This window comes from Amphibalanus amphitrite, unplaced genomic scaffold (assembly GCF_019059575.1).
Source record: "Amphibalanus amphitrite isolate SeventyFive unplaced genomic scaffold, NRLGWU_Aamphi_draft 000107F_arrow, whole genome shotgun sequence".
Lineage (NCBI taxonomy): Eukaryota > Metazoa > Arthropoda > Thecostraca > Balanomorpha > Balanidae > Amphibalanus > Amphibalanus amphitrite.
This window is the reverse complement of record NW_024881602.1, coordinates 1053782-1079333: the sequence shown is the minus strand read 5'-3', so window position 1 is coordinate 1079333 and position 25552 is coordinate 1053782. Positions and strand designations below refer to the sequence as shown.

Sequence of the window (25552 nt, the reverse complement as noted above, 5' to 3'; positions counted from 1 at the left end):
ACGGCTTAATTTTTTTTTTTCACCGCCATTATCTCAATTTAATTAAATCTATTTTCTTGAGCAAATAGCCTAAAGCGAACTGAATCCAATCTGCAAATTGCAAACTATTCTTTTCCTGTCCGTTCTCTCTCTCTCTCTCTCTCTCTCTCTCTCTCTCTCTCTCTCTCTCTCTCTCTCTCTCTCTCTCTCTCTCTCTCTCTCTCTCTCTCTCTCTCTCTCTCTCTCTCTCTCTCTCTCTCTCTCTCTCTCTCTCTCTCTCTTTCTCTCTCTCTCTTGACTCTCCTTTCTTGAATTAAACCTTCAACTCGCGTCACCAATCACACCACTGTTCATTGGTTCCGTCACGTCGGTGAAGAACGCCCAACCATCGGTGACGACGACCCTACCGTCGGCGATGACGCCCCTACAGTCACCAACGACGATCGCTCTGTGACGGCAACCGTCGGTGACGATCGCTCTGTCGGCGCAACTCCCCGTCGTGACCGACGCTGTACCTAGTCGGCTCAGTCGGCGACGCGGTGCCGGCGAGAAAGGACGCGACCGGACGCGACACTAAGCGACCCACCGCGACCCGCCGCGACCAGCCGCGACCAGCCGCGACCCACCGCGACCCTCCACAACCCGCCGTCGAGTGATGGGTGCCAGTCAGACGCGCTCCTCTCGTCCGTACCACGGCAGCACCAAGTCGATCTGCACCTCGAGCTCTCGCGGCGGCTCGGCGGCTGAGCAGCGCTCGCCGGAGCCGCCGCCGCCGCTCACCGGCGACGACAAGAGGCTGCTGCAGCGCACGTGGAAGGCGCTGGAGGCCGACCCCACCACCGTGGGCGTCATCATGTTCACAAGGTCAGTGGCTGCAGGGTGGTGAAGCAACTGGTGACGTGCCACTCCTTGACAAGGACTTGTAGCACAAAGCTTAGAACAGGCTTCTGTTGTGTGCAGGAAGTCTAGGTCTTTTTGGGATTAATCCAGAAAACCTTCTGTGTCTGTATGGGATAGTCAGCTTACCAACCTGAAAAGGAAGTTACATGTGGTGATTGAAAAAGCCTAACGAATAAATAATAACCTCCGGTGGTTGGCTGTCTGCTGGCCTCAAGCACACAGCTGCTGGTGCTGATATGTGTTTTAATTCGATATAAAGTGGAGTCCTTAATTTAGCTCCAATTTTAATTTAACAAATATAGCCTAGCAGTCTTAGCTATAAGTACATATACGTATATTCATAACGCCCAATTTTTATGGACTACAGCACGCTTACAACGAGATAGCATGCATGGCAGAAAAGGCTCTTACGAGCATAGGCAAGCGATGAATTTGCTTCATAGGTACAATCAAGTCAATGCATTCGCCAGACATTCTAAGAATGCGAATTTCCTTAAATTTGCGATGAATATTTTCCTTACATCTATGCCCAGTATTGTTCAATGCACCGCCTTAGAATGGACGTTGGGCGATTGGGTAACACCTATAGTCTATACTACAACTGTATGTCATTCACCCATTTTTGTTGATGGCCAGTGCACAAGTGCACCAAGTGGTTAACCACCAGTCCACGTAGCAATAATTCTTCCCAATGGATAATTTCTTACCTTGGGGAAAATTTTGGAAATATACAGATAAAAATTATTGACATTTTTATTTTAACCGTCGCGATAAACGGCGACATTGCAGTTCAATGAAAAGTATCCAATATTTAAAAGGCACTTAGCTAATAGAAATGTCTCCATTAGCCAACTGTGCGATTATATTTAAATGCGTGCTGTCGGTCGCCGAAATAAGCTGCATGCATGAAACCTTTCTTCTGACCAATACGACTTGCAACGATAAATCCATAGTTTTTATCTCCCCTCAGACCTCAATGACATTCACATGTGATTTTCAAAGTTTTTGTATAACGACAAAGCTGAAGAGAAAGAAAAGACTCGCAGTTCTCTTGAAAGGTGAAGTTCATTCTCTAAATAAAAGCGGGTGTAAGATTATTGCTTTTATTTAGCATAGTTAACCGATGTTTGGAAGAAATAGTGCACCGTAGTGCCTCTTCTTGGGTTTCGCTTACAATTCGGGACCAGGCCCTCCTTGCTCAATGGTTTTAAATGGTTGCAATTTTTCTAGAAGTGTTATAAAGCGCTTGTCAAGAGTCTGAGCTTTCGCGCATTTGCATCCCGCTCCAATTAACGAGCGTCGAGTGCTTTGCCAACTGCGCGAAGTGAAGAGCCATTATTCGTCGCCCCATAAGTCTTTACCTTTTCTTTTCTTAGATAAAAGCATGGCCTTGAAACGGTCCGAATGAGATAGGGCTCCAGCAATTGTTGAGCGTAGCACCAGACTTATGATGACGTAAGTAGGCATCTGAAGCTGAACAATAGTTATTGCAGATAATGAAAACCTACGCAAGCTAACTGTGTCTACAACCGTTTTTAACTGTTAACTGTAGTTGTCAGTTCCATTCGCTGGCGCACAACAAACTTTCCGCACTATTTGAAGTTTTGAAGATGGGCTATTTACGTTGATTTATTCTTCCGTTCAACTAGGAGTTAGTTCAACGTTTCGGCGCACTCGCCGATAAAACTCATGGGAACCCAGTTCGCAACTGAATTCAGCTTTCAGTCGTGACCTGCGCACTTGGAAAGTTTACGATGCTTTCCCATATTCTGATGTCAATAACACTCGTCCGGTGGCAAGTTAACGTTCCTTCAGTTCCACGAGAATCGCACTTCCGGCGCTAACCAGCTGGTCTACTCAGTAGATGACGTCACAGCCGGACCACCCTCACTCATTGGCCAGCACACTGTATGACGTCACACCCATAGCAGCCAATGGTCGGCCGAGATGAGTTCTACTAGCTGGTCAGGCTACAGGTTACAGAAATCCCTAAGGAGAGTATGCAAGTCTGCACTGAAAACAATTTAACCCAAGGCCGGCGAGTAAACCGGTGTTTTACGGGTACCCCTATCCGCAACCAGTTTTAACCACCCTTCCAGGAGTAGTGCTAGGTCCCATTGCGGTGTAGTCGTACTTGCTCTGCTGAGCGGATATAACCGCTGTCAGCGAACAAGTCCGCTGAGAGCAGGGACGACTACACTGCAATGGGACCTTACTGTACTCCTGGGAGGGTGGTTAATTAAAAATGATTGCGGATAGGGGTACCCGCAAAAAAACTGGTTTACTCGCGGGCCTTGGGTTAAATTGTTTTCAGTGTGCGAGGCGTGGCGACACTCCTGTGGAATCATGCCGGCCGCCAAAAGCCGGCATGATGCGGCGAGCTCAGCAGAGAGCAAGAAGCCTGAGTGTGAACGCGTGCCCGGCCAGTCCTTCTGCCATAAGGCGACCGACCACAGGGTCGGCTAGTGCGAGCTCCAGTTCCTTGCCGATTGACTTCTTTGGTATATTTTATCAAATTTACAGATTGGGTGGATTAATACACAATCTTTCCCCTGTGTTGTTTTGATAAAGTAGAAGTAATAAAGTTCTTTTTTGGGGGGCGGGGGTTCTAGAACTAAAAAGTTTGCTAGAAAACGCTAGAGGTATATGTACTATAACTTTTATTCTAGTTAAGATATTGGCGACGTCACGTAGTCGTGCTAACGATCCACGGCAGCACAAAGCTTCACGCCGTTCTGTACCGCCTTCCCAATGACGTTCAATTAGGCCGGCACTACATAATAATCGGAAGCGTCCTGTGGGATGTTTTACTTTTTGACACCTTCTGCTGTAACTCGCTTACGAGCTCAGTTAACCCTCGCCGGCCGAGGGGGGGGCGGGTGCCGCCCCCCCCCCCATAGGGTTTTTTCGCGATAGCTCCAAACACGCTGGCGATAGAGAGCTGAAACTTGGCATACCTGACCTTTGATCCAAGCCGCATCTTTGACACCAACCGCATTTTTGGGTCAGGTCAGGTCACTGACCTATGACGTCATAAGTGAACCTCTGCACGGTCTCCAGATGTCGCAACTTCGCAACGCCCTCACTGCCAGAGGAGATGTCACAGGGAAATGAAACTTGCAGGATCTAATATCCATTATGAGTCTCACAACTTGTTTATCTCGGATTTTTCCTAAAGGTCATATGAGGTCAGGTCATTTTCGTGACCTCACCATTATAAGTCAATGGGGAAAAATGAAAACTGCTATTCTGGCGCCGGGAACGATCTCCAACTATCTCAAGCACACAGAATCGTGATTTTATGCACTCCTTGCAAGGTTAGATGCGTCACTTATGCAATGTTGACCTTGCGTGACGTCATCTATGACGTCATCAAGGTCACATTAGTTTTTCGTCAATAACTCCTGATTAAATTGAGCTAGCGAGTCGGGAAAGCCACCAATGGACTCAGGAAGACCTACCGAATCGAATGATATGCGACATGACCTCTTTCGACCAACTTCGTGCCCTGGGGGTGCTGACCTGACCTTGACCTGAGGTCAACACCCCAAGTTGACCTGACCCGGACAAAAAGTATATCATTCGACGCGCCTGAGCGAGGCGAACACGATGCTGCCAAAATCGCGGCTCTGCGGCCGTTTTTTGCGAAGTTATTCACCAAAAACTGAACCGTACCTTGGGGCACTTGACCTGACCTCAGAGGTCACCGGTTGACCTAGGACCTTAAAATCGGGTACCAATCTCTGCGTCTCGTAACGGCGCACACGCTCGTTTTTTTTCCGCGACGCGCTAGCTCCACCAGGGGCGAAACGGTGAGGGGGGGGGTCGTACCCGCCCCCCCCCTCGGCCGGCGCGTATGTAGAAAACCAATAGGTCCGGCGAGGGTTAAACGGAAACTCGTCGTCTCATGCCAATGAACTTGTCTAACAAAGTGAGACCATTGGTTACTGCAACAGACGACTGAGTTGCTGAGTGCTGTTTTAAGGCGGCGTGGACTAAGATAAACGAGTGCTACGTGACGGATAGACAGCCATGCTGACAGCTATTCTCGCGAAACTTCTGGACTGGCATTTTATCATCATGTAGTGAGATGGGGCAAGGACACCATGCAGTGGTTAATACGTCTAGTGGCAAAGTTCTATGGAGTTGCATAGCGTAGCATGCTCTTGCACGGTAATTTTCATGCATGGGACACGCCAATAATAACCGTTTTCACGACGGGTTATCTGGCAAATGCACCTAATTTGACCAAATCTGCACCTAATATTTACAAAATGTGCGCCAGTGCAGATGGCCGTCGTGAAAACGGCTAATACATAACGTGTCTTATTTTTGACCGGGTGCACACGTGACAGTACTCGAAGAATCACAAAACGTAGACACCTTTCTCCCGACATTATTGAGTTAGATGTTGTATAGGACGTGTCATTGGGCTATTACGATAAAAACGAGTCCCTTATGCAGGCGTTCATTTATGCGAAGAATCATGCTAACGATAAATATGACAAAATTATGCCAGGAAAAATATGCATCATTTTTATATAGCACTCCTTTGCTATCTCTTCAAGCTTATTTGATACCAAGCTGGTTTCATGTTGTTGAGCGCTTGTGCGAAGAACATTAGTAAAAGCAGTTTTAGTATCATATGACCTTTCCTCGTAAAATATTAATAACCAAAAAGGATATATTGATATTGATATTTCGATCACAGATCTTCGTCGAAATTACTAATGTCGTTAGCTATTCCGTTAGCAAGGTCGGTGCTTTTCGTCGTTAGCAATTCCGACGAAGGTCTGTGACCGAAATATCAATATCAATATTTCCGAGTTTTTGGTCATTAATATTTTACAAGGAAAGGTCATATGATACTAAAACCAAGCTGGTTTCAATTGAGCCAAACAGAACCTGAGTGAACCAAGACCTATAGGTACAAGCAAACAACAGACGTTTCTAAAGCAATCATTTATGGGCATTTGTGTGAGATAAAAGCCCTCTGAATAGCAAATATATTAGTATGATACTGGCGAACTGCATGTGGCTAATTCAGATGTCAGCAACAATGAGGACCGAGAAGTAATTAGAAATAGTTAATGAAGTGTTTGCTAAATCTACATGATTGCAGCAGGTGGTGCGCATACATGGAGGCTCATACTTGTTGTGATTTGTTGCTGGAGCTCGCATCTCTCCAGGTAAAAATGCAAAACCAGCATTTATAGTACGCTCTTTTGTATTTTTTTGTGAGTTTCGTTAAGCTTCACAAGTTTTGCTCATTGTCCTTGTAAAATAAGATACTTCATAACGAAACTTAATGGAGACTGGACCTCACTTGGCGACTCTATGGACTCTACGTCACTTTTCAGCACCGTCCTCTTGTACGCCTCTCGAGTACGGTAAAACGTTTATCAAACGTCTGAGGTTAAAATATGGGTATAGGGGTCCAATGATTGTTTTATATTCTCCAGAAGAGCTGAGAGAGCTGCCTCATTTTCACTACAGAATTCGCTCACCGTCACTGACAGTGGTGCTCCACATAATTTACTGCTCTTTTCTTAAACAATTTTACCGACGTCACTTTGCCTTTTTATTGGTGGTGAAGCGTTGAAGCACACATTGTCGTGACTTGAATATTCAATAGGCTTTTTATTTTGACGTGAAAAACACAGGCAACACGCCCCGAAACTTAAGTACCCACATGTGTTTTTTTTCTGTTCCTCAATTCATATCAATAAAATAACGCTGTCTCTGATTCATATGTAGGGTGCGGGCTCAAGCTTAGCAACAGGATTATCATGAGGATTTGATGTGGTGCTCAATGCGATATCAGGAATCCTGAAAAAGTAATTGTGCGGAGGAAGTACAGCGTGAAATTCGCGCCGACGAGTCATGTTACATAACCCAGGTGTGCTCTGAAAGATTGTCGACAAGAGATTGGTTGCCACCGGACATCCGGCCTCGGGTAGCTATCCAGCCTCCGCTGGAGAAGGTAGTCGCCGAGCCCTCCTGCAGTACGGCGCAGCAGAGGGAGCTGGCCGCTGCGGTCTGGAGACGAGTGTAATTAACCGGCCGGACGGCGGCCAGCCGCAGCTCGCCGGGAAATGACCGGCATATATCTCCAGACGGGGATTATCTAGCAGCGACACGCCGCTGAAATGTCGGGGAAGAGAGCGCCGCCAATGCCAGCGGCAATTACACTAAGCCCAAGCCCCGCAGCTTGTCTATTTGAGGGAAATGAAACGACAGTAATATCAGTTAGACATGATACTGATGGCCATTTGAACGATTATTGTGCCTGAAGTTTGCAGATTGCATGGTCTATTGAAGGGGGTCCAGTTCCAGAATGAGTTCAATGCGGTAGGCGTCACTGAGTTTCTGTGGGGTTCTGATCTCAAGTCGACTCAGGTTCAGTGAATTTCCACTTTTATCGGCTTTCCTACATTTGTGCTGCTGTATTTGAGATCACCCAGTAGATGTTCAGTCCTAAAATGGCCTCAAAACTAAGAAGAATCGGTAATAAATATTTGGTAATAGGCACGTAAATCTTTTACCTAGAACTTTAAAGCATGACAGACAGGTTTACATAGGTGTGTTATGTAGCAGCTCAGTATGCTGAGTATGCATACTCTGTTTGCCCCTGCAGTTCGGGTAAGCCAGGACGTGGTGTGTGAGGCAATTACAGAAGCCACACTAACGCAGAGTAAGTACCGCGGTCAAATAAATGAATCCTAGTTTTAGAGGAAAAGAAGACAAAAATGCTTCCCTTCAGGAGAATGCAGTAGCCATGATAGACGAATGCCCACGGGGCGCGTGTCACCATCTCAACCAAGATTCCCCGAGAGAGTCTATTCCAGCAATGTGGCGATGTGTATGGGAATGAGAAGCCAGCAATGGCCGCGCTAGCACGCCGCGCTTGTGGGGCACCTTCCGAATATGCATGAGCCGTCGTGCCGCGGGCCGTGGGTTGCGTGCTTGGGCGAACGCATACTAACAGCCTTCCACGTTGCATCAGTGATCAAAACGACGACTCGCACGGTCGTCAAGTTAGATGTAAGTGAATCCTAATCTATAATCTAAGATTCGGAATCAGGTGAGCCCCTACGATTTGGACCAAACTTGGTCAGTAGATAGTACGTAACGTCCTGATTACGATGCACCCAAAATCTAAGCTCGGCCCGCCATATTTACGAAGTTACGGATGTTTGAATTTCAAGGTCATTCGGGAGAGCCCCTACGATTTCCGTCAAAATTTGTGTACGGACACTCTAGATGCTCCTCATTACGAATATTACAAAATTTAAGCTCGGCCCGCCATATTTACGAAGTTACGGAGGTTTGAATTTCAAGGTCATTTGGGTGAGCCCCTGCGATTTCCGTCAAAATTGGTATACGGACATATTACATCCTCCTCATTACAAATATCATAAAAGTTAAGCTCGGCCTGCCATATTTTTCAAGTTACGGAGTCACAAAGTTACGGAATTTCAAGGTCATTCGGAGAGCCCCTCCGATTTTCGTCAAAATTTGTATGCGGACACATTACATGCTCCTCATTACGAATATCGTGAAAGCTAAGCTCGGCCCGCACTATTTCAAAAGTTAGAGATGTTTGAAGCTCACTGAAATTCAAACATCTCTAACTTTTGAAATAGTGCGGGCCGAGCTTAGCTTTTACGATATTCGTAATGAGGAGCATGTAATGTGTCCGCATACAAATTTTGACGAAAATCGGAGGGGCTCTCCGAATGACCTTGAAATTCCGTAACTTTGTGACTCCGTAACTTGAAAAATATGGCGGGCCGAGCTTAACTTTTATGATATTTGTAATGAGGAGGATGTAATATGTCCGTATACCAATTTTGACGGAAATCGCAGGGGCTCACCCAAATGACCTTGAAATTCAAACCTCCGTAACTTCGTAAATATGGCGGGCCGAGCTTAAATTTTATGATATTCGTAATGAGGAGCATCTAGAGTGTCCGTACACAAATTTTGACGGAAATCGTAGGGGCTCTCCCGAATGACCTTGAAATTCAAACATCCGTAACTTCGTAAATATGGCGGGCCGAGCTTAGATTTTGGGTGCATCGTAATCAAGACGTTACGTACTATCTACTGACCAAGTTTGGTCCAAATCGTAGGGGCTCACCTGATTCCGAATCTTAGATTATAGATTAGGATTCACTTACATCTAACTTGACGACCGTCGAATAAACGCTGTTTAGGCTCAGATGAGCAGCAGGAATGCTAGCGGCAAACATCAGTCTGATCGACATACTACTACTACGGATGTATTTAGTCAACTCGAAAAAGGAAAAGTCTAAGACAGATAGACGGACGCAGACAAATAAGGAAACATCCGTCATCCGTCGCTAAATGGAAATAACGGACGATATTCGGTGGTGTAGTATTGGACACCGATAAAAGCACCAAAAGCGCCATTCCTAGCATAAGGAAGGACCACGGAAGCTCTTCGACTTTGTGAACAGCTGCAACTTCTAGTTAATTATGAATGACAGTGGCGTCAATATTAATTTACGTTGATGGGCCATGCAAGCGGATTCAACATCCGGCTTCGTTGGTTCAGCGGCATTCGCTATTTAAAGCTGGGTCTGTGTAATTTTCACATTTTCTACGCCCCTGCGCTTCTCAAAAACAGCGTGACGAGTTTAAATATGCTGCCAATTAACTCCTCAAGCCCGGGGCAGCGCAATTTTAAGATTTTACGTTCCAATATTTTTTGAAAAAAAAAGTATTGTGAAGGGTTTGAATAAGGCAGCCAATTGGGCTGGCACGCAATAAAAATAGACTCATCTGGGAGTCTCCCTCAAGCATCCGCGTCCGCTTCATTACCGAATTAATTATGGGCAGATAGAACGGTTGGCCGGCGGCCCTCTGAGCCTGGCGGTAAAATATGGGGGCGGCGGCGAGCGGCGAGTTATTCAGTGGCCAAGACTGAATGGGGGCACCCGGCCGGCCGGCCAGCCGCCACCCGCTCCACCGTCCTTATTTTGGACGTCGTCCGCCGTTTGGCGCTTCATTAATATGCCGCAGTGGAGGGCCTTTGTTCGGTCAGAGCTGAGCTAGGGAAACTCCATTATTGCTAGGCAGACCTGTATACCATTGCAGTGTGCCTCCTTGAATGGAGAGAGCCTGCTCGTCACAGTTGGTAAATGTCTTGACGCTCAGGATTCGTTCTAAAGCCGGTAAGTGAGAGGGTTATGCGAGCCAGTGAAATGAATTAATGACAGCACACGCGCTGGATTGAAGGCAAAGAAGCCCCTCGCCGAGTTTGCACTCTTTACACATAGAGATGCTCATTAATTTTGCTGAGCTGTCAGTTAGGCACTGACTTACAATACCTATGAAAATGCAATAGCAATGCTTGTAATACCTATGAAAATGCATTACGAATAGACCGTTTGTATTCCATACCTCAATCACATGGGACGGTTGAAGCTTAGTTTTGATTGCAGTTTTCACGACCATTTAAAATGTCATTATACTCAGGTGCAATCCTTATGATCAAATAAATTGTCTCTATTTCCTAGTGTCATTTTTATTTTGTCAGGCTGTACCACGACAGTTTAAATAGCACGTAAGCTGCCTAGCAGAGGGTTGGAAGCTGAAACACAAACGAAAAGGTTTTTGCAAGTATATAACGTTTCAGTACCGAGGATTAAAAGAATAAAGCGCACCAGCAGCCCATAATGTTCTCTAACTGATATTAGAGAGCCGAGAGGGAATGCTTAAATGAAAGATAATATTTACTGTTGGATCCAGAAAGGCGGTCTTGGACGCCGCGGTGGGCATGTCCCCAAAAAAGGTTTCTCCAAATAATGAAAAAAAACTCATCGGATTTCGATTCCTTACGCGCTGCTTGTGCAGTTTAAAATACACTTTTTCTTATAACAGTTGTTCAGTTTTCCTTTTTTCGAAGAATCGCAAACTTTTGTCGAATTTGGACGCTGCGGGGAGGAGGGGGGGGGGGGGGCATTCTGGATCCGCCAGTAAAAGTTAAATGCGTATACACACTACGCAGTACGCACCACGTTTCGTGCCGCGCTGCGTCCCGTCTGCTAGTTTCGACAGCGGGCGCTAGATGGCTCTCCTATCGTGCGCCTGAAGCATGCTGTGCCGCCTAGCTCGGCCGGCCTGTAGCAAATCTGGCCGACTCTCAATTTCGCCGACGTCGGGTCGTCGCGTCGTGGCCGTCGGTCACGGGGTTCCCGGCCGATTGCAGCCGTCTGTCGCCGGGAAAGAGCCTTTCAGAGCGTCAATTTCCGCCGGCATTTCCGTCGTCAGCCCAGCAGTGCTGCGGCCAAACACGACCTTGCCGTGACCGAGCGACAAACAATGACATCCGGCGGCCGTGGTCAGTTCGAAGGGATTCATGGTGCCCGCTGAATCTGCTCGTACCTGTAGTCTAAGAATGCTCATAGGTCGTTCGTCCCAGATGATGAGCAAATGTTTTGCGTCATTCTTTCGGAGCAATATGTTTATATGTTAATATGTATTTAACTTTACGTTCATTGCAATTTACCTTCTTTTTGAAATGCACTTTCATCGCTCTCCTACATCTTGTAGAACCCAAACAAATAACTGATATTACATGCATCTCATTCAAAATTCTATTTTAAAACAGTTAAAGGCCTGGTCCTGGCATTGCAAAAAATTGCTTTTTCCTGTAGCCATTCCATTTGGAATGCTATTTTCTAATTAATCTCTTGCTCAAGCTAAGATTTGGCCCACGGCTCGCGAATTCCAACTGTGTAGTTTCACGTCACTGTGGTCCCTCGGAGTATTCGGCTCAGCCAAGCCCGGTCTTAGCACGCCCTGTAACAAGGCTATGAGTCGCACTTTATTGCAGGACACAAACCTTCTAAATTCCTGGAGCCACGGCGAGCTTGCAAATTACTGGATGACACATGCATTCGCTGCAAAATTGCAACATTCTTAACAAGAAATAAGGTAACAATTGTTAGTATGAAAAAGAACAGATTTATTGTTTTCTAAAAAAATGGCATTTGGGAAAGCTGACGTCATTTCAGCAAAAGCTTCAGCATTAGGGTAAGGGCGGGTAAGAGTACGCGGGCGATAAGAGTACGCATCAGCTGTTTCAGTTGCTTAGCAACGCGGGTTTGTCGAGTTCATGAAGTGACATGAAGCCGCCAGTGCGTGCATGTCACCAACGGAACGTGGGCGTTGAGCGGCGACGCTGTTGAGTTTAAGGCGATGAATATTATTTTCGAGCGTTATGATATTATTATGATATGGTACAATAATTTTGATACTTGGCAGTTGAGATAAGGTACATTTCCGTGATTGTTGTGGGAAACTTGTGAGGTTATCTGGGGAAATACTGTACAGTGCAATATTCTGTTTGCGAAGTTTTGCACAACGTTTCGGGGTTGTTTTGTGCGCGAATTGCATGTACGGTAAGAGGACGCACTGTTCAGGAGGGTAAGAGTACGCAGAATTATACATTAAATCGAATATATAGAAATATAGAATTATTAATCTATCGCTCAATGACGTTTGTTTTGTAGGTATATCATCAATGGAGCACTGTGATGCAGATGCGTACACGAAATTCTTCCAAATACGAGCTATTCTCCTTTTTGATTGTGCATTTTTTTAAAGAAACACACGACATGATTATTTCCTGATTTATAGACTTGAAATATTTATTTTATGTTTTTCTTTTTGGATACTTGAATTAACTTAAATGCCTTCTGAGTTTGAAGTTAAGCATTTGGACAGTGCAAGCTGCATAGGTGTGTTTTCATATGCTTGCGTACTCCACCCGCCTGGCGTGCGTACTCTTACACACCCCATATGGTAAGAGTACGCAAGTGCAACGGTTCAGAAAATGTCAGTTTTAGACCACTTCCATTTACGCTGAAGGATTGTTGCCCCATGGGTTGATGGCTAATTCAATGAACTTTAATGTTCCCTATTTGCGATTTCTTTCCTTCAAATATTAAACAAATGAGAGCAAGAAATCCACTAAGTGCGTACTCTTATACGACTTCACCCTATGTTTAATTTACATTGAAGCATTATGAAAAAGAAATAGAGAGAGAGAGAGAGAGAGAGAGAGAGAGAGAGAGAGAGAGAGAGAGAGAGAGAGAGAGAGAGAGAGAGAGAGAGAGAGAGAGAGAGAGAGAGAAAGAGAGAGAGAGAGAGAGAGAGAGAGAGAGAGAGAGAGAGGGGGAGGGAGAGAGAGAGGAAACATAGGAATGATTTTACTCTGATTTTTATTTTGTTTATAGCCTTTCCTTAGATTTTGTACGACATTTATATGTAATATTTCAACACTTAAATACCTTTCAAATTCCTTTATCCAAATGCAGATAAGTTTCCATGCAGTAGGTATATGGCCTATATGGGTGAATTACTATGTGCGACGTGCGAGGCTCGAAACCTTACCCATTGAACCACGGATATGACGTCGCCTCGTCTGCGCTGAGATCCCATGGACATTGATCAGAGACTTAGGATCGATCCCCCGCGCTCACCAGTTTGATCTCGTGACCAATGTCCGGCAACGCGTGACCCCATCACAGGACGGAACCGCGGAGTTTCCCTGTGTGCCAGTTAGGAATTAGGGTGACAGAGATGAACCACCCCCTCACCAGCGGTAGTCGGTACTGACCAGATTTGTCAGTACCGACTACCGAATGGGTCGGGATGCTCTGCAACATGACAATAATCTGAAAACAAATATAACAACATACAGCGCAGTGAACTCAGAACCAGACTGTTTCTCGTGATGACTATCTCCGAACAGCACACCATGTTTTTCTGTTAGCGCGTTTAATGTGTAGGGAAGTGACGTGATTCTCGCCCGCCGAAGGGCCCCCCCCCCGTTTTTTTCGCGATTACTCCGAACACATTGGTGATAGAGCTGAAATTTAGCATAATTGACATTTGATTCAAGCCGGATCTTTTGACACCAACCGCATTTTCGGTTCAGGTCAGGTCAGGGTCACTGACCTATGACGTTATAAGTAAACATCTGCACAGTCTTCAGATGTCGCAACTTCGCAGCACCCTCAGTGTCAGAGGAGCTTTCACAGGGAGGTGATACTTATAGGATACTATGTACAGGACCTAGTATCCTCCAGAAGTCTCACAACCTTTGCTTGCATATCACAGATTTTTCCTAAAGGTCACATGAGGTCAGGTCAGTCACGTGACCTCACCATTATAAGTCAATGGGGGAAAATGAAAACTGCTATTTTGGCGCCGGGAACGATATCAAATTATCTTAACCACACGGAATCGTGATTTCATGCACTCCTCTCAAGTTTGGATGCTTCACTTTTGCATTGTTGACCTTGCGTGACGTCATTTATGACGTCATGCAATGACGTCATTAGGGTCGTAAATTTTCGTCAATAACTCCTGATCAAATTGCGCTAGCGAGTCGGGAAAGTCACTAATGGACTCAGGAAGACCTGCCAAATCGAACGATGTGCAACATGACCTCCTTTGACCAAGTTCGTGAGTGACAGCTGGGGTCCTGAACTGACCGTGACCCGAGGTTAACACCTCAAGTTGACCTCACCCAAACAAAAAAGTATATCATTCGACTCGCCTGAGTGAGACGAACACGATGATGCCAAATTCGCAGTTCTGCGGCCGTTTTTTCGACGTTATCTGACAAAACCGTACCCGTACCTTAGGTCACTTGACCTGACCTAAGAGGTCACTGCTGATATGAGACCTTAAATTCGGATACCAATCGCTGCGTATTGTAACAGCGCACACGCTCGTTTTTCCTTGACGCTCTAGCTATATCAGGGGCGAAATGGCGAGGGGTTAGTACCCACCCACCCCCTCGGCCGGCGCATATGTAGAAAACCAATAGGTGCGGCGAGGGTTAAATCATTGGACCTATGACCTGCTGATATGCTGCCTTCTTACATTCACAGATTATTTGAGGCGCATCCAGAAATGCAGGGCAACTTCAAGTCGTTTCGTGATCTCGACCTGGAAGACCTCAAGATGTCACAGGAGTTGCGACAACATTCATCCAGGTAACTGGAAACGTTCTCTTCTTACTTATTTACGTTCTATTAATTTTACTTTCCCTATCAATTTACTTTCGCTTCGAAACGGACTGGAATGGACTCTGCATTCGATGAATGGGTACCCGGAACTAAGCGCACGAAAGCCCGACGATAGAATTTGTAATTTCAAAGCACACACTTAGGTCAACTAAGATATTGCCAATTGGAGTTCAGATAGCTTCCATAGCTCTACAATAGAGGGTCATCGCCTTCCATCATGAGTCGGGCTGTACGTTTGAGGCCGAATGGATATTGACTATTGAAATATACATGCTATGCTGATTCCGAGTCCGATCAATCAAGGAATTGGGAACGGAAGTCGGACTAATCATTCGGACCAGAATCATAAAAAAGATTTAACACGAGCGAACACACACATAAACGGGTACACATACTCAAAATGAGGAGGTGCTATCGAAGGGCTCTGTTGTAGGTAAAGCAGCTTACGCGGCGCTGAAAACCCTCACCACTCTTTTCTAAAAATGCGAATTTAAAGCTGCGCAAATGGTGGAAGACAGCAGCCGAAGGGCGCAGATGTCTATGGTTTCTTCACAACCATGTTCCAACCATGACCGATGACCATTAAACATCCCCTGCACTGTTCTTGACCAAGTACTACTTGGAGCTCTCATTTTCCTTCACAGTTGTTATGCAGGGTGTTCTTGATATCTGTATAGGCAAGTTATTCAGAGATTCGCACCTTTTTACATGCAATAATTTTGCCATACATGTAGTTTCAGGTATTGAAACTACATATTGAAACTACGTATTGAAACGCCCGAATATATATTAGTCTTTAATTTTTTAATTCCTTCAGATATGAGCAAGAGGTTATTTTTCATACTCCTGATAATCATACATGTAGTGTTATATCTCTTCAGTCCTACGCTATACCATGATTAATTAATGATCATGAACGAAAACACAGGTAGGCATACGAATATGAAAAATATGATGAATGGCTTTATCACTCACGTCACGCTGCACGTGCTTTCCATGTGCCGATCCCGTCCAATAAAGCACCACGGCACTGCATTCACAGAGTCCCTGGGTGTGCGGTATTTCATCTGTAGCACCGCGCGCCACTGCAGCAGCAATGTACCCAGATCCGCTGCGGTGTTATTTGATACACCTTTTCCCGGAGCATGGACATTCTGATTGCATGTATTATTTGATTATGTGTGACATTCGCGGATAGGGTGCAGCATTGCGCCGCTCCTGGTGGAAAACAATGACGCATGGATGTTTTATTAAGGCCATGGATATGTATTGTATTGGGTACCTACGCGCCTATTTGGTTTGTGCTTTATGTATTGCTAGTCATACAGTAGGGGCATTTGCGTCTAAAGGTGCTGTATATCAATTGCTCCTAATGTGTTTTTTAATGTTGAAATCGACACTTTATAGCCTTGTATACGCATAACACTTTTTAACGGATTAACATACAAATTATGGCTGGCAACTTTTAATTCATGATATTGTCGTTCCATTGCAAGACAATGCTGACGGCGAAATAACTTTCTAGAGCATTCATGCAATCTGGCACGCCTATACACCGCACAGTATCCAGCATCTAGCAGCGCAACATCATCAGCGACACATTTCCAAAAGGTCGCCCGCAATCAATACCTTAATCCGGCGCCGGTCAACCCGCCTGGAAACGTGACAACCACCGGCGCCTCTAAGCGCCTTACCAGTTCGATATTGAGCTGATGATCTGTGTTATGGGCGCCTACTGCCGGCACGTCATTCACCCAGCGACCTGCCGTGTGTTATTGACGCCTGTTCAACGGCCGATTGTCGCTATGGGACCACGGTGCGAACAACGATTGGCATCAGACGAGCGACAGACGCGTCCCTGGCACGATGGGGCTGATAGATAGGATCACGACCGGGTTTTTAATGTTCGTGAATAGATCGCGGCTGCATGATAAGTCCTCCTGAATCACCTAACGTTTGTTGTGAATATATTCACGTCTGTCTCCTCGTAAGCTGGTATATTTGTCTTCCCAAGAACGAGGGGTTTACAGATAAGCCTTCCCACAGGTGATAAGGTTTGTAACTTATGGCGTGGATCTGTGGTACCACAGCTCGTGATTCGCTCCTGGCAATGCCGTTATTGGCGGTGTGCTGTTTGTGAATAACGTCACGACTTTGTCCCCAGGGTGACATGGGTTTTGTGAATAGCCTCAGAACTGTGTCCGCTGGGATTCATGAATAACATCACGGTTATCGCCCATAGTGATGTGATTCGAGAATGAGGAGAATAAATGACCGTGTCCGCAGGATGACGTGCTTCGTGAATAACCTCACGAATGTGCCGGCAGGGTGATGGGTTTCGTGAATAAGCTCATCAGCCGACTGGGAACGGACGAGCAGCTGGACACACTGACACTGCAGCTCTGTCAGCGGCACCTCGACTACGGCGCCCTGCCGCAACATATGACGGTGAGGGACTGAGTGCAGCAGCTCATGGCACAATCAGTGCAACCAGTGCAGCCCAAAGTGCAAGCAGTGCAGCCCATTGTACATGATACATTTCGTGCAATCCATAGGACAAGTCCAGTGCAACCCATTGCAAACAGTGCAACCCATAATGCAGCCCAGAGTGCACCCCGCCACAGTACGGTGCTGTTGACATTGCATTATGGACAGGATCCTAACGCGAATATCAGGGGGCCATCAGATGCCAATCAATGCCCAACGGAACACTGAGTCGTAAGAAGTAGATCATAAGTTTTTGGTCACTGAAGCTATATGAAAAAATTAAATGCGCAACGCAAATGCACTGTAATGCTAAGGCTATAGAAATAGCCAATGCTAAGCGTTCTAGAAGCGGTCAAGACAGGCAGTTGTATATAACTGTAAATCCAAGCCATGTAGACAACAGTGCAAAATTGTGATACAAATAGAAGGCAGAAAGTTTTAGTTTTTCTTTACGGGCAAAGTTTCCCGCTGAATTTAAACGAATTCGAGAACAAAGCATTGCATAGTGAATCCAAACAAGAAAGAAAAACAAGATTATCTTTTCCCCCCAGTACGGAGACTGAGAAAGAAACACAGGGGCACTTGCACGATCGCAAAACGCTTTACAGTACACTCCTTCTCGTCTTTACAAAAGAACCGCTTCAATGGGTTTCTTAACCCTATTAGTGGCAGGCTCCTGGCTACCCCATATTAGTGGCAGGGGGGGGGGGGGCTGTTTACGACCCCCCCTTGATATCTCGAGATCTAACGGGCCGATTTTCAAAATTCAAACGGCATTCGACTTGGCTCAACGAGATCTACATTTCTAAAAAAATAAAATTAAAAAATGTCAATAGGGGGGTAGAGGGGGGTAAAAAAGGGCAAATTGCAGATACATTTTAGACTGTTTATCACGACCAGGTTTCTGAACCAATCTTAACGCAACTTTTGCCGATCGATAGAGAATGAACCAGGAATTCACATGGATCCTAAAAATATGCATTTTCAAAAATCATAGGCGGATACAGATCATTGAGATTGGGGGTACACAAAAAGTATAGTAAATAAGGTTTTTGTTGGTACTGTTTCTAAAAAGGGTGGCAATGGTCTTGTTATGTTACAATTTTCTTATGAGAGAACGACTAAAATTGTATTGGTCATGCATAGGCGGTGTCAGGGTACCTATGTTGGGAGGTAAAAAATAACCCCCCTTTTTGGACGCCTGGATCCGCCTATTATAGCAAAAACGTGTCAAAAGAGGATGCACAATAACTTTGTATATGTTATCACATGATACCTTTCATTTACTGTTCGTAAAACTGGTGCAGCATCGTGATCTTCGCCCAAATGACTCGCTTCACGAATAGGACCCCCCAATTCCCAGTGCCCTGGAGCCGCCCCTGGTAAAGTTATGAACTTGAAATTTTCAGGGAATGTGCCCAATTTAGTTTTAGGAAAAGTCAGAAAATTTCAGCATCGTAGCTTCAGCGGTTTCGGAGATATTCCCGAAAAACCTGAGGGGTGGATAAAAACAACCCCCCCCTGCCACTAATAGGGTTAAAGCATCGTATTAAAATTAATGACTACAACAGTTTACTTATGTACTTCAGCATTCAAAACGACAATGAATGTACCTTATTAAAATAAACTCCATAACTATAAAAATAAACTCCATAACTCCATAAGCGGCCCTGGTGGCGCAGTTGGTTAAGGCGTCGGCCCGCGGTGCGGGTGGGTCTGGGTTCGATTCCCGGCGTCACCCGTCCCGCGGGCGTCGTCCCCAGCTGTGTCACCAGGAGTGGGGTGGGCTCCCACGTTAGCCGTAGCCTAGGGAGAGGGGTAAGGAAGAGGATGAGCAGGAGCCTTCCTGTAAGTGGGCGCATTAGCCTGTTGGAAGGATGACGAATTAAATAAACAAAATAAATATAATAAGAAGGTAAACACATTCAGCGAGAACAGGTGCTTCGGACGAAGGTTATTGTACGCACGAGCCGCCGTTTATCTCCGTAGTGTGTGCTCGGCAAACTGAGTGACGCAATGAAACACGAAGAACTAATGGCTGTTTGTTGTGTCATTGTATTACTGTTTGGCCAGGCTCACGATATTGCCTGGACTGTTGGCGGACAGCATTAGAGACAACGCGGCTAGGAAACATCCTACGAAACATTCTAATTGTCACACTCGACGGGAAAAAGAATGGCACTCCCGTCGCCGTTCCAAACTTATATGTGAGGCATAGCTATGCAAAAAGTAAAAGTTGCACTTCATGTGCAGATATGTGAGAGCTGGTAAGATCTCAAAATTGAGTAGACGGCGTGCAGAAAAAGCACATCTACGATTTAAGAGAAAACGAAATCAGTTTTTCAATGCATTCAGTCTAATGTGGTTATGACATCTCATTTGTTTGCAGACTAGTCATCTCGCAATGCAGATGAGATACCAAAATCCGGCTTGCGTCGAGCACTGCTTACTCCTTCTTTGGCGAATACGAGCATCACATATAAACAGGTATTTTGAGTCTGCACATCAGAACTTTATGCGCAGTGCATTCCCAATCAGAAATACAAAGGGCGGCTAACGTTGGCATCTGTATTATAAATAAGAAATAAGGACTAGATTATTTAATGGTGTGGAAGCAAATAAAAAAGAATTATATAGATGGTAAATTGATCAATATACTTTTTAAATCAAATGGGAGCAAGGAGAATGCCAGGTAGACTTATCCAATATCCATACCATCATAGCGCCAGCAGTGTTCTGAAACCGTCCCAGGCCGTCTCCGTCAGACACCGTGGCACGTGAGCCGATTGAGGCGCTCGCAGGCTTCTAAATTATTGATGTGTCTGCAGTTGAGTCCTGCTAAGCCAGTTACCCAATATGCAAATGTGATAAAAAATGCAAAGATTGCCTCCGTTAATCGTCTATCATGAAAATATGCATACCTGCACATAGCATTGGAAGCTCCAAGGAAATACAGTTCCATATGTCTCTCTCTCTCTCTCTCTCTCTCTCTCTCTCTCTCTCTCTCTCTCTCTCTCTCTCTCTCTCTCTCTCTCTCTCTCTCTCTCTCTCTCTCTCTCTCTCTCTCTCTCTCTCCCTCCCTCCCTCCCTCCCTCCCCCTCTCTCTCTCCCTCCCCCTCTCTCCCTCTCCCTCTCTCTCTCTCTCTCTCTCTCTCTCTCTCTCTCTCTCTCTCTCTCTCTCTCTCTCTCTCTGTGCTTTCGTCGACAACATTTTAAAGCCATCACAAAGGAGCGGGACCGAAGCTATTGTTGTCAAGCTTCGTATCCGCTTTAGAACCTAGAAAAAATCAGCTATGTGATGAATTGGTGTAAACAACATGAATGTCTATAAGTGCTTCAATTGCTCGTGCAAACACTTAACACTCGTTTATATCTGTTTATCCAAGTTATTAAACCGCCGCGCGTTCGCCAACACTAACAAAGGCGAATGCTGTTCGTAGGAGGCTGGGATTAAACTTATGTTGACCACATGCTTACTTCACAGATCATTGGTGACCAGTTTGTCAGCGTGCTCCGCTCCACACTAGAAAACGAGGGCTCGTGGGACGACGAAACGGAAAAGGCCTGGCAGAAACTGTTCCGGGTGAGTGACACCATGTAAAACACCCTGCCGCAATCGGTTCCGCGCGAATGCTGCGACCTGGCCGGACGGGAAACGCGTCTGACGAGGCACACAACTGATTTCAGCGGCGAGCCCAGAGCTCAGCGGAAGGTGCACTATGCAGAATGCAATGTAGTATGTTTATGCTTTCTGCGATGCATTGGAACAGAGACAGATCACTTGCGCTTCACTGTTGCATAGTGCGCACATATGCTATCAACCGAATCTGTTATGACACGGATGGTAGGTTCTGAAATAAATATCCAATATTCACCGTGAAGTCAGTTCCATTACCTTCAGAAACGTGGAACGGAGAAAGACGATGGCGTTGCCACTTGCCAGGCAAAGTATTTTTGCCAAGGGCGTTTTGCGAATTGATAATTTCTGAAAATAAGAACTTCTTAAAAATAAATATACAAAACCCAATTTAATACACATAAGACCAAAAAAAGAAACTGCAAAGCTTTTCGCCGTCTGGCACCAATATCTTGGTCTCGACATGCAGCCTGATTTCGAGAGACCTGCTGCCTGTAAGGGAGACGATTTAAACTAGTGGTGTCAATTACGGAAAATCGGAATACCGATACCAAACCAAATACCAACAAAAACCGTAGGGAAATACCGATTCCCATACGCCGAGATATCCCTTTAGCATTATCCTAGCCGTGCGGGAAACATTTGCACGTGATCTTTCCTGCACTGTTTTCCGGCACGGGTTGATGACCTACAGTTCTGGTGATTTTTTTGATAAAAATCTTAAAAAAGGTGATTTCAATAATTAAATTGTGAGTTTCTGAATAGATATTAAACGACGTATGGGAAATATCTTACTGAACTTGCTCTGGGAAGAAAAATGGAAACCTCGGTCTTCAAAAAACCTCCGGCACTCGGCTACGCCTCGTGCCTACAATTTTTTAAAGACCTCGGTTTCCATTTTTCTTTCCCAGAGCCGTTCAGTAATATATATTCCCATACACCGAGATATCCCTTTAGCATTATCCTAGCCGTGCGGGAAACATTTGCACGTGATCTTTCCTGCACTGTTTTCCGGCACGGGTTGATGACCTACAGTTCTGGTGATTTTTTGATAAAAATCTTAAAAAAGGTGATTTCAATAATTAAATTGTGAGTTTCTGAATAGATATTAAACGACGTATGGGAAATATCTTACTGAACTTGCTCTGGGAAGAAAAATGGAAACCTCGGTCTTCAAAAAATCTCCGGCACTCGGCTACGCCTCGTGCCTACAATTTTTTAAAGACCTCGGTTTCCATTTTTCTTTCCCAGAGCCGTTCAGTAATATATAATGAAACCAACTTGGGAAAATGAGGGAAATACCAACTTTATACCGATTTCTTAGCCTCTTATACATTAGTGATGGTTCATGATACCAACAAAATACCAGTCACATTACGATTGAAATACCAAATAAATATCGGTTACCAAATATCGGTTTGGTATCGGTATACCAAAAAGTCGGTATCCGATTGACATCTCTAATTTAAACCGCCATAATTTCGCTACACATTTATCCTCCTAAGCCCAAATCGGGGCAACCATATAACAGCGGGGCGAGCACCCCGGAATGCCGATGAATATCATTAGGAAGAACAAAAGATTCGGCTTCACAACCTGATTACTATTACTATTTTTTTTTTTTTTGCTTGTGAAACTGGTTGACTTGACAATAACCTCCCAGTGAGAAAAATAATGTTGGTACACTACAATCCTTTTATTGCCTTGATACTCCCCGTATATTTGTTTCAATAAGTGATCTTTTTATAAGACCACAAACGTTCAGACGCGACGGGATGTCAGCGAATGCTTTTTGTCTTTCAACCGATTGAGCTTTGAAAAACTGTTGACATGTAGGCGTCCTTATTTGCGGTGGGAGCAAGGTAGCAGGTAGCTTATCATAAGTCAGCGTTTCCAGATTTTTTTTTACGAAGGCGTGGCGTGCTAAGTCTGTTGGGAACTTGGTTAAATGTCAATCACTCATTTCCAATCATTAAGGTCAAGGTGAATTAAGAAATACCCATTTGCTATGAAGTCATTACCACCCGTCTACCAATAACGTTTGAGTTTCGTCTAATATGACGATTGACGACCGCACTCAACCCCATCACTTCCTCTCCTCTGCTCTTATAGCGAATAACCACTTGGTTCAACACGATCTGACCTCTGACCCCGCGACGCGCCTGTCTCCAGATACTGGCCTTCACATACGAGGCGATGCACAGCGAATGGTCCCGGTCAGCATCGCGGCGGAGTGCCAGCCAGCGTCATCCCTGTCTGGAGCGCGTCAACGGCCTCGGCAGTCCGTCATCGGCGCCGGGCACCTGCTGCGCCCACGTCATCGAGTACTGAGCGTCATCGGCGCGTCATTGACGTCAGTGGCGTCATCGTCATCGGGTGTCGCTCCTGTGACATCAGTGCGCTGTCGGGGCGGATATGCGACTGGCCCGAGGCGCCACTCGTGCAGATATTGTGTCGGGGCGGCGGCCGATGGAATTCAGCGAACGGTGAATGATCTCAATCAGCACGTGTCCGATGCCGTGGCTGGGTGATGACGCTGGATGATTATGTGGTGGCTGTTTAGCCCGACTGTGCTCCGCCGCGTGTCATTGGATATCGGCATTGTTCTATGAGCATGTTACTCGACCTGGGGCGTTTCACGTCCGGGACAAAATAGGCATAACTGCTAGTGATTCAGACATTTATTTCAGAACTGACTTTGATTATCAGTCGTGGTAATCGTACTAGATGGACCAGGTAATTGTAGCTCGCATGAAAGTGATATGTCTGAGCGGAAAATATACGAACACAATAATAGTACGAGTGAATGGTCCCCAGCGATCAGTTCGGACGATCCATGCTCCCCTGGTCACCGCTGAATGGTGGCTGGCAGTACACGGAGATCCTGTTTGCTAGTGTTATGACGTTCTCCAGGAACCCATTTGCCCATTTTCGAACAAATGATGATGACGTTATAAGGCCATTATCCAATCACCTCCAGAGAGAGACGTTCGAAGTATGTCCTAGGACGGGCATTCAGCTGAGCACTCCTGGTCGGAAGAGCAAATCTGGCAGCGATATACCATGAAGCTATACAAGCATGAGGGTATTATAGTTCATTTCCGTTAAGAGCTCTGCTTGTTCTAGAGGGAAATCATATAAAGTGGCTTTGCAGACAATGCCATTAATTGCAGCTCGCTCGCCGCGACAGGGCGAGGCTTTTCATGTCGCACATTTTCGGCTGGCACCCGGATACATTGCATAACATCAGTAATTTCCTTCCCAGACGCTCTGCAGTTTTCTGCTATGTTGCCGTCCTCGAGGCATTTTCAGGCGAGCTGATTGCCAACAAAGTTTGGGCTGGCATGCTGTAGTACCTTAACAATGTGCCGTTTTATGTTTGGAACAAACACAAGGGTCCGTATGTTGTTAGCAATAACATTGCACGGACTTTACGCCATTATACGCTACGGCCTCCGAGTGTATTACATTGCTTAAAAAGACAGCGGTATTATTTGCCAAAGGCAAAACACTACCGATAGATTTGTTAACTCTGCTTGCGTCTAGCGCGCACAGATGTATCGCTGGGGCTCAGAAGCACAGTCCAAAACAGTCGCCCTGTCGATTGTCCGTCGCCGCTCTGAAATAACATCAACTGATCACGGCATCGAGCCCGGCGGCTCACCTCTTTTAGCGTGTAAAAGCCCGGCACACCCGGCGGGTTATTAAAATGCAGCGTCAGCGTCGTCGTGGGGCCAACAGCGCCAAAAGTGTCTCCATTCCGCTATAATCAGCTTGAGAGAACAAAAGAACTTGCTTTGAACAGCTCCCTACATCAGTGAACACAAAATAAATGCATCAAACCTCCCTAAAACGTTTTTTTTTCTGTGACGCAATCCGATCGGAGACACAAAACAAATTGAAAGTTTACATCGAAATTAAAAAGTACATGCCTATTTTTCTGATCGGCTACGGCTGCTGAGACCCGCACTTCAATTTTGTAAATTTTGTACACACTGCTATTCAACCCTTAGGGTGCTGACACATTAGTAGCCATTACGTAAAGGCAACATAACTTCATCTGAACAACTTAATCGTTCTCTAAAAAAACACGTTCAAGTGGCTAGGTGGAAGGAAAAAGTTGTGAACCATATGTAACATAAGCATACACAATACACATACACTTCATCAACAACACGATTAAAAGAGATAGGTATGTAAACCCTGATTCCAAATTACTTTTGTTAAACACAGGTTTAGCACAAGTGCTATTCACGCAATATTCCTGTAAGTGGAAAACAGACACGAACTGCCACAACAAGCTCTTGCGTCCAATATAGGCCCGCAGTCGAAAGTCAGTAGAGCGGACTCTAAGCGACTGTAAAGCCCACAGGACTCTTGAGTAACTGGATACTGATATTAAAAGAAATGATTTTATTCCCCTTTTTTCTTACCCATCATTTATCAAGCGACGTGCTAAAGAGTGGTTTCAAGAAAA

The 25552-nt window shown here is 45.4% G+C and overlaps 1 protein-coding gene across 1 annotated transcript; it reads left to right on the top strand.

The window, feature by feature from the left end:
- The first annotated feature begins 387 nt into the window (after positions 1-387).
- LOC122380831 (globin-like) lies at positions 388-23872 on the top strand. The gene is made up of 5 exons (XM_043364327.1): positions 388-843; positions 14814-14918; positions 17279-17399; positions 20923-21021; positions 23248-23872. The coding sequence occupies exons 1-5, from the start codon at positions 635-637 to the stop codon at positions 23404-23406; spliced, it is 693 nt and encodes a 230-aa protein (XP_043220262.1). The 5' UTR covers positions 388-634; the 3' UTR covers positions 23407-23872.
- Positions 23873-25552: the final 1680 nt, after the last annotated feature.